Source organism: Ailuropoda melanoleuca, chromosome 1 (genome assembly GCF_002007445.2).
Source record: "Ailuropoda melanoleuca isolate Jingjing chromosome 1, ASM200744v2, whole genome shotgun sequence".
Classification (NCBI taxonomy): Eukaryota; Metazoa; Chordata; class Mammalia; order Carnivora; family Ursidae; genus Ailuropoda; species Ailuropoda melanoleuca.
In genome coordinates, this window is record NC_048218.1 from 11715344 (window position 1) to 11725449 (window position 10106).

At 40.8% G+C, this 10106-nt stretch overlaps 1 protein-coding gene across 14 annotated transcripts in view; it reads left to right on the top strand.

Annotated features, from left to right (window-relative positions):
* Window positions 1-10106, top strand: part of SYNJ1 (synaptojanin 1) — a 93022-nt gene that overhangs the window by 66639 nt on the left and 16277 nt on the right. For 7 of the 14 annotated variants that reach the window (XM_019800047.2, XM_034656209.1, XM_034656218.1 and 4 more), the window contains 6 exons: window positions 1746-1955; window positions 3052-3192; window positions 3719-3757; window positions 5652-5699; window positions 6970-7008; window positions 7164-7234. In XM_019800047.2, coding sequence (XP_019655606.1) covers window positions 1746-1955; window positions 3052-3192; window positions 3719-3757; window positions 5652-5699; window positions 6970-7008; window positions 7164-7234 — 548 coding nt within the window. The remainder of the gene's footprint in view (window positions 1-1745; window positions 1956-3051; window positions 3193-3718; window positions 3758-5651; window positions 5700-6969; window positions 7009-7163; window positions 7235-10106) is intronic. The other 7 variants (XM_034656241.1, XM_034656244.1, XM_034656272.1 and 4 more) reach the window with 4 other exon arrangements.

The following is a 10106-nucleotide window of genomic DNA, read 5'->3' on the forward strand; positions in this document are numbered from 1 at the left end:
TGACACTCATGAGAGTACTTTCAGTGCAGCGATGAAGCCAGATGGTGGTAAATTGAGGTGTGGATAGAAGGTGAAGAAGTGGAGAGAGTGTCTATAGACAGCTTTTTAAAGAAGCTAAGATGGGGCTGGGGAGTATGAGGGACAGTTGCTCCAGGGAGATTGGGGATCCAGGGAGTGCTGTTTGAAATAAGAGAGGCTCAAGAGTGCTTCGTGCCATGGAAAGGGCTGACGATGTTGGGCACCAGCAGGGCAGAAGGGGTGATAGAGCAGGTCACTGAGAAAACGGGGTGAGCAGAATCACAAAGACCTGAGTGCAGCCATGGGATTAGACTCTGGCTTGGCAGCAGGTTGTTTAAGGGGGGCGGGGGTCCCACCTTAAGGCTTCTCTTTCCTCTGAGAAGTGTTAAAAGCTGAGGTTATCTGCAAGTGTAGGGCAACCCGCAGTGTCAGGAGAGTTGAGAAGTTACAAGATAAAGCTCCTGAGAGGGAGTTGGGGTGAGGGGGTGGGAGAGCCAGTCATGACATTGCCAGGCAGCTTGAGGATCCCAGAGGAGGCTGAAGATTGCAAATTTAATGTGACTGTAATCGTCAGCACCATGGGATTCTCTCCAGCAGCAGCACCCAGCAGCCCCAGGGCAGTGATGGAACTGATGCGGGTGGGACAGAAGGTGGGGGGGGGGGGAGTGGCCAAGGTGAAGCGCCATCAAATCCGGAGACAGATTCCGAGAAGCAGAATGGCATAGTGGCTAAAAGGAGAGGGATCAGAGGCCTGGATCTTAATAAAGGCCCAAGAGAGAAGAGTCACTGAGGGAGAGAACTGAAAGGCTGGGAGCTAGTGGTCAGAATGAAGTGTTTTGAGGATTATTTCAGAGCTAGTGCAGTTGGGAGGGCTGTGTGTGTTTGAGTGGAAGAGAGTGTAAGGACAAGACCAAGGTATTTCGGTTGTTGATGTGTTGTCTACACAGATTTTGATGTCAACCAGAAAGATAGGACCTGACTATCATCCTGCTCTCTGCTTGGTCCTCAAAGACTGGGTTCAAGTCCCTGGAAGGATAGAGGTTGGAGATTATGTCAGCAAGGGGGTGTGGAGGGCGTTAACAGAAATTCCTGCAGGTACAGCCTCAAAGAAGTAGACCTTTTTGTTCAGGATTGGAAGATTAATGTTCTGAAATTGGAATCAGGTTGCAAAGAGCCCCTGATTCTACTTTCCAACCCTGAGGAAAGGAGGGAGATGGGGAGGCCTCAGGAGAGCACAGGGGAAGGAGTGGTGAGGAGACTTTTGGGGAAGGGTACATGGCTGGCTGAGAGCCTGTCTACTGCAAGGGCTGGAGCTGAGTTGAGGACTCCCCTGAGTGGAGAGGGAGCAGTTCCATGGAGCAAGTAGGAAGGTTTGGAAGAAAAGGAGAGCAGTAAACTTTTGAGTCAGCCAGCACTGAGATAGCTGCTCGGTGGAATATGGAAAGCCTTGTGTCAACCCAGCTCCAGGTGTTAGTCACCACTGGCATCCTCATGCTCTGAGGTAATACGTTATCTTTAATTACATTTTCTGTAAGGGTGTTTGCACTGATCCTACTTCTGTACATATAAATTTTGTATATATGTCTACATGCTTAACCTCTGCAGGTTTGCAGTGTCATAATGTTAACGTGTTTATTTTGTGTATTGAACCCCTTGAAACCTGGATTGGTAAAAACAATCTCTGAGAAAGTGAAAATGGTGGTAATTTTAATAACTTGTTTCCTTAGGTGATGTTGATGACTACAGTGCCGAAGTTGAGGAAATTCTTCCTCAGCACCTCCAGCCATCTTCAGGTTCTGGCCTTGGCACTTCCCCGAGCTCTTCACCCCGGACCAGTCCCTGCCAGTCACCGACCATATCAGAGGGCCCTGTACCTTCCCTTCCCGTAAGACCAAGTCGAGCACCATCAAGAACTCCTGGGCACCCAACTTCACAAAGTATGTATTTTATTTCAAGTTTTATGTGACTTTCCCTAGCTGATCTGTTTGATTTTAGATGGTCAAATCTCTGATGCCTTTGGATCTGTAGTGTGTTTTCCGTGCATACAAACGAGGAAACCTGTAGGTGATAAGCCCTAAGTGGAAAGGAAACTAACTCATCATCACTTTCATTAGATGAGAATTTTTTTTTTAAAGATTTTATTTATTTATGTGACAGAGAGACAGCCAGCGAGAGAGGGAACACAGCAGGGGAGTGGGAGAGGAAGAAGCAGGCTCCCAGCGGAGGAGCCCGATGTGGGACTCGATCCTGGAACGCTGAGATCACGCCCTGAGCCGAAGGCAGACGCTTAACGACTGCGCTACCCAGGCGCCCCTAGATGAGAATTTTTCTTAAACCTTTTTTCCTATGAGGTCAGGTTTATCCATGTCTTCAAATTGATGTTTTTCTATCAGTACAGTAAGAACTCATAACCATCTGGGCTTACCTGTCTATACAGAACCTCTATTATGATATGAAGCAAAAAGAGACAAAAAAAATTCTTTTGAATTCAAATTTAAGAGTCATTACTTCTCCAAATTTGGAAGATTTGTCTCTGGAAGTTGTTCTATTGCATGACTAAATCGCTGTTCTATGCTTACCAACATCTCCAGAAAATGTCTTCCATTTCATAAATTTCTCCAGTTCTCTCATACTACTACACTTAGAGGACTGGCTTCATTAGATAAATTCAAGATAAGTTAAAGTATAGAGAAAAGAAGAGACTCCTTTTTTTCTTCTCTGTGTGGGCCACAGACTGCAAATGACCTTATTCAGCCAGTGCTTTGTGCCCTCTTGATTGGGCCACTCAGTAAATCAGCTCTCAGCACCTGGGGCCTAGATAAGGCGTCTGCCTGGAGCCAGCACTATTGCTTCTGTGGTACCAAAGAGGAATTTAATGGCAGAACTGCTAATGTTATTGATAAGAAAAATGTGTGTCAGGGCACTACAGTACAAATGGAGAAAATGAGCAAAATCGTCAGACGTATTGGGAAGTACCATACCTTTGTGCTCACACCTACGTGGAACCCGATCTTATCTAATGTCCTTTTTTAGGTTCTCCTATTGATGCTCTACCAGCAACACAGCTGCAGCAAAGAGATTCTCAGCCCCTAGAGCCCAAGAGGCCTCCTCCTCCCCGCCCAGTTGCTCCTCCTGCTCGCCCTGCTCCCCCCCAGAGACCACCTCCACCTTCAGGTAACAAACCATTTGATTTCCATTTCTGCGAAATGGAAAATCTTCCTCCATTCTATTTTAAAATGCTTTGCATGTCTTCAAACCTCAAGCTTCTAGATCTTATTGTTTTTTATCATTGGTGCTACTACCTGGGCCTTTCTCTGAGGAACATGGTAGGAGCAACAGAACAGGTAAAAAGAGTGTTTCCCAACTAGATTTCTGTAATAGGTTTTTCTAGCTGCCTTCTTACAGGTGTGCGTGAAATGTTTGTTTTGTTTTTGCTAATTCGAAGTAGTTGTGCTAATTTCTGTAAGATATATAATTACAACTGAAGAACATACCTATACTTACTTGTGAAAGTTTTATATATTTGCTTAAATATTCTAAGTGTAGTGTCATTAAATTGTTAGAAGTATTTGCATTAAATAATAGGTTTTTATAGCACCATGATATTTAACGTCATGAATACTATAGTAAGTCTTTGACATTTCAGTTCTTTATATAATGTCCTTTCCTTTCCGCTGCATATTTTCTTGTGAACTATAAGGGGCTAGGAGTCCTGCACCTGCTAGAAAAGAATTCGGAGGTAACCATTTTTATTTGTTATAATATATGCATCTTGGTTCATTCATGTTTTAGAGTTTGATTCCTGCGATGAAAAGACATTTTAGAGTTGTTTGATAAAAGCCAAAGTGAATAATATTTATACTCCAAGTTAAAAATAGCTCCAAACTTCCATTATATTCCTGTTAAGTAAAAGATTAGAGTTTAGTTGTATTAGTGAGTAGAACTGATAAAGGCTTCCGTTCTCCAGGTAGACGTAGTTGAATTACTCATCAAGGACCGATACACTTTTTCTTAATAAATATAGTTTGGTTAAACAGATTTAATTCCCCCAAATCACCTTTATTTCAAAGGGAATTCAGGTAGAGTAAATATAGAACATTTTCCAAGTATTTGTTTAGAGATGCTGTAGTACTTTCCTCTTCTAGAAACTTAGCAAATCTAGTGATTAGTAAAATTTCCTAGGAATGCAGCTTAAAGCTATAATTATCTGAAATATATCTTTCATTTTACATGGCTTTCTTATAATTTGTCATAAAACTCATGCTTCACTTTTTTTAAACACGAGAATGATTTTATTTTTTTTCAATAAGGAAATTTTTATTAACAAATGGGTCACTTTTTTAAAAAGTGCACTTTGGTTTACCTGAAAATTTCTCACAAAAGTCAGTTGGGGGTATGTATTTGACAAGTTCATTTAAGCTAATTCTCAGGAGAGGATGAGGCAGGTTACCATCATTCTATAGAAGAGCCTTTACAAATCCACTGTTAATACTGTGAAGGCTCACTCACTACACACGTATCTGTTCTGTTTCTGCTCCGGCTGCCTAATGCCATTGCTGACCGATTCACATGTTATCACAGGTTGTCTCTGCTTGTAGATTTTAAGGACTTTGTATAAAAAGTATAGCTCAGGGGCGCCTGGGTGGCACAGCAGTTAAGCATCTGCCTTCGGCTCAGGGCGTGATCCCGGTGTTATGGGATCGAGCCCCACATCAGGCTCTTCTGCTATGAGCCTGCTTCTTCCTCTCCCACTCCCCCTGCTTGTGTTCCTTCTCTCGCTGGCTGTCTCTATCTCTGTCGAATAAATAAATAAAATTAAAAAAAAAAAGTATAGCTCAAGTATTTCAGCCTGACAGCTTCTGTAGAATGCTGCTGGATGATAATTTTTCCATTGACTTACAAAAACCATTAATTTTTCCCATCTCAAACTCCTGCTTTTATTTATATTTTTATATAATGTCCATGTATCCTCTTCCTTTAATTAGGAAAACAACCTGCAGAAAATACATTTTTAAATGAATTTATTAAAAGTTCTATCAAACTTAGAAATCTGACTTAATTTTTAAAAACTTCTTTTCATAATTCTTTTGTAGGCAGTGTTTGCACCTTATTTTTTGAACCCTATAAACCAATAACTCCTTTAAGACAGTAACTTAGAGAAAGTCATTATAGTACCTTTAGAGTTTTCTTAAAATAATGCATCAAAAACCAACTTCTAAGAAACTAATATAGTCTCATAGAAATGTAAAATGAAATTGAAACTATGATTTCTTTTTCCTTTTTGACCGTCAAATATTAGAGCTTTTATTAGTGATTTAACCGGGAATATAATGAGTTGATCATAAAGTCAAGGCTTTCTTTAAGATATTTTAAAATTCCCTACAGCTCGTAATCTGATGTAAAAAGAAAATTGTCATCCCCTTTCTATCCTGTTTGAGGAAAGGGAGGACTGGGGTTTGGGCTAGGCATCTAAAGTCACTTTGGTTTGTATTGGTGTCTTTGAAGAAATGTAAAGCAGTAACAGAACCTTTTTGCAAAAGTCAGTTGAACACAGAAATTGTTTTGTGTGCCTGCCTTTCATTCTGTCCTGTGGGCCCTGAACAATATACAGCTTCTGTTCTTTCTCTGAAAAGGTGTTGGAGCCCCTCCCAGTCCTGGGGCAGCTAGGCGAGAGATGGAAGGTAACAAGACTCCTGCATCATAGAAACGGACCTCTCATCTCACTTCTAAATGTCAGCTCTCCCAATGTGTGAAAGGCACACTAAATGTGTCCTTAGTCTGCCTGTAAACTTCCCCATCCCTCCTATGTACACCGTGTAACCTTGTACTTTTTCTCTTTTCATTCTATGTTGTGGGTAGTTTCTAACGGGTTACCCATGTAATTTCCCTGCGATTCTTCTGTTGTATTGCACTGTTTTGTATGTATTTCTTAGGATGTGGAATTACTATACAATGTTATTTTAAGAAGAATGCCTCTCAAAATTCTTTTCAGAATAAGTCAAATGTTTAGAAATGTACCATACCAACTCTGAAGTTTTAAAAATTAATAATTATCATTAAACTCTATTAATTCAAGTCCAAGAGTAAGTATTTTGTGGGTGATTTCAAATAACATAAATTTTTTATGTATAATGATACTGAACTAATTTGCTTAAAAGACCATTAAGACTAAAAGCCATTTGTTAAGATTATACTTATCAAAGGGCTGATGTATTTAATATGACAATTGCACTTGAATTTCCTTTAAAAAAGAATAAATATGAAATACCACGCATAATAGTCCCCCCTGCTCCTTTTTACCCCCAAAGTGATTTATTTCATTTCATTTGTCCATTACCTTTGTAGTGAATTTGAACCACATATTAACGCTATCTTCCATAAGGCAAATACTTAGTTGTAAGATGTGCCTGGCTTCTACTTTATTCATAGGATTTTGTTGTAGAAATCTAAAATACCTCACTGTAAGATGTAAGATTCACATTATCCTTGGTGATATCTACAGCATGAAGCTCTAATACAGGTTGTTAGTAGCCCCTGGTGTAATTTGGAAAATGCTCTGTTTGCTGGAGAGCAGTTTGTCTGCCAAGCTCTGAGAGGCAGTAGGGTCAGTCTTGTGACCATTCACACAAGCTGACCTAATGTCTTCATGGTTCACAGGAGAGAACTCTGTTGGGAAGGTCGCCTTAGAAATCACCCTGTGAGTGAGATACCAGACTGAGGGCTAAGTTGTCTCTCATACATGTCACTCTGAGTATTCTAATTTTTTTCTCTTTTGGGGCATTTCCTTCAGGACAGATAATAGCCTTCATCATTATCCAAAGCATTGTACTCTTGGTTCCCATCTCATGCTCCCATTTGTGCTGGTAATGAAATAGTACAGCCAACTGCTGTTATGCAGTGTTGCTTGATTGTTTACTTATGACTCATTTTTTTCCCCTTCCTGCTTCAAAGCACCCAAAAGCCCTGGAACAACACGGAAGGATAACATAGGTAAAAACACTTGAATTTAGCTACTAAACCTTAAAACTGGACCATGTAGACACTCGGGATATGAGTACATGGTTTCTTATTTCTTTCTTAAAAAAAAAAACAAAAAAACAAAAACCCAAAAAACCTAAATACATGGTATGTTGTCTTTGTTTCAGGACGCAGTCAACCTTCACCTCAGGCAGGACTCACAGGCCCAGGACCTGCAGGATACAGTGCAGCCAGACCGGTAGGCAACACCTAGCAGGGGGCCAGCAGGCTTGGGTTCTAGATCCCAGTGTGCTCTCAGTCAGGTGTGTTTTCTTGGAGAATCACATGTCAGGACCTAATTTCCTCAACTCTAAAATGAGGGAATGGCACTTGATGACCTCCAGGGTACCTTTCAACAATAACGTTTAGCATACTCTTCAAAAATGACGAAATGTATTTTATTATTTGAACAAAAGTGATGTACTTCAGTAATCATGGTCATTAAATAACTTAGAATCTCAAAGTTTATGAGAGGGCAGTGTGTTGGGCAGCTTTTTAGGGTATTATCTGAGTAATTAGTGAGGATAGAAAGTCATCCTTTAAGAAGAAGGTTTTTAAAACTGGATTGCAGGGAGAACATTTATGGTGAGAGTCCGTATACTAAAACTGGTTCTGAAGGTAGAAAAAGTAGGGGTGCAGATGGCGCCCCAGGGCTTTTCCCTTCCTTGTCAATCTGTGGTTTTCTGTGTTTAGCCTGTGTTCTCTTATACATGTAATTATTCTAATATTTACCCAAATGAAAATTTTCTCTGGGATCTAGCAAGTAAGTAATAAAAGAAGATGGAAACCAGAACCAGTGGCTTGTCCAGTGGTGCCTGGGACTTTGGGGGGGCCCCTCGCTGAGGAGTGGGAACGGGAGCTGGTACCCTCGGGAGAAGTGCAGGGGCTGCTTCTGATGAAACTGCTTCTAATTCCTAGTAAGAAATGGTCAGAGCATTACTCAGACAGAAATTTTTGTCTCTCCTGTTGTGGCTGTGTAGTTAATATCCTCCCTAAAAGTCCTTTACTCCATTTAACATTACACTCCACATTAAAGGGTCTGTGGTGGGGTACCTGGGCAGCTCTGTTGGTTGAGTGTCCAACTCTTGATTTCGGCTCAGGTTGTGGTCTCAGGGTCATGGCTGCACGCTGAGCAAGGAGTCTGCTTAGATTCCTGCTTTCCCTCTCCCTCTGCCCCTCCCCCTCTGCTCATTTGCCTTCTCTCTCTCTCTCTCTCAAATAAATAAATAAAAATAAAGTGTCTGTAGGATACAGATATACAGACACACCTAGAGGTTACCCATTCTTTTTTCCTAAAGGGGAAGTTGCTCTTCACTGACTTTGCCAGCACACTTCCCACAAGCACTTTATGTATTCTGTTTAATACCATCAGAATAGGGAAAGTAAGTCAGGATTTTGTGATTGCAATAATAACTTGTGCTGAAAGTAAGAACTACAGGGGCTTAGAGCCTCCATTGCAAACTTAGGAAAATAGACAATAGATGTCTCACCAGTGTCTCTCCGAACGTATCCAATTTAGCACATTGAGTTAGTCATCCAAGAGTTTTTACTTCTGTGTTTGAAAAAAAAAAAAAACGATCTTAGGGTGTGGATTTGCTTAAACGTCTATTGTTCCGTGTACGTGTACCTCCATCTCCTCATGAGGTTCCACACCATCCCCGGCTGCGACTGAGGCCACGTTGCACCGGGCGGGGGGGGGGCTGCTCATTACACCTGAGCTCAGGTCCTGGTTTCCTTTCTAACTTTATGGCCTTGAGAAAATCGTGTACATTTTTTTGTCTTAATTTAAAATAGAGATGCTAAACAATACCTCCCTCTCAGGGATATTTCAAAGGTGAAATGGAAATGCCTATACAGTGCTTAATTAACATCGTGCCTGCCACATAGTAATCAGTCAAAAATAAAAAGGAAGGTTTTTATTTTTTTATTTTTTTAATAATTTTTTAATTATGTTAGTCACCGTACATTACATCCCTAGTTTTTGATGTAATGTTCCATGATTCGTTACTTGCGTATAACACCCAGTGCACCATGCAATACGTGTTCTCCTTAATACCCATCACCAGCCTATCCCAATACCCCACCCCCCTCCCTTCTGAAGCCCTCAGTTTGTTTCCCAGAGTCCATAGTCTCTCGTGGTTCTTTTCCGCTTCTGTTTATCCCCCCTTCATTCTTCCCTTTCTTCTCCTACCGATCTTCCTATTTCTTATGTTCCATAAATGAGTGAAACCATATGATAATTGTCTTTCTCTGCTTGACTTATTTCACTTAGCATTATCTCCTCCAGTCCCGTCCATGTTGCTGCAAATGTTGTGAAATCGTTCTTTTTGATGGCTGAGTAATATTCCATTGTATATATGGACTACATCTTCTTAATCCAGTCATCTGTTGAAGGGCATCTCGGCTCCTTCCACGATTTAGCTATTGTGGATGATGCTGCTATGAACATTGGGGTGCATATGACCCTTCTCTTCACTACATCTGTATCTTTGGGGTAAATACCCAGTAGTGCAATTGCTGGCTCATAGGGTAGCTCAATTTTTAACTGTTTAAGGGACCTCCACACTGTTTTCCAGAGTGGCTATACCAACTTGCATTCCCATCAACAGTGCAAGAGGGATCCCCTTTGTCCATATCATCTCCAACATTTGTTGTTTCCTGCCTTGTCAATTTTTGCCATTCTAACTGGCGTAAGGTGGTATCTCAATGTGGTTTTGATTTTGAATTTCCCTGATAGCTAATGATTTTGAACATTTTTTCACGTGTCTGTTAGCCATTTGTATGTCTTCATTGGAAAAGTGTCTTTTCATATCTTCTGCCCATTTTTTGATTTGATTATTTGTTTCCCATGTTTTGAGTTTGAGAAGTTCTTTGTAGATCTTGGATACTAATCTTTTATCTGGAGTGTCATTTGCAAATATCTTCTCCCATTCCGTGGGCTGCATCTTAGTTTTTTTGACGGTTTCCTTGGCTGTGCAGAAGCTTTTTATCTTCATGAAGTCCCACAAGTTCATTTTTTCTTTTGTTTCTCTTGCCTTTGGAGATGTGTCATGAAAAAAGTTGCTGTGGCC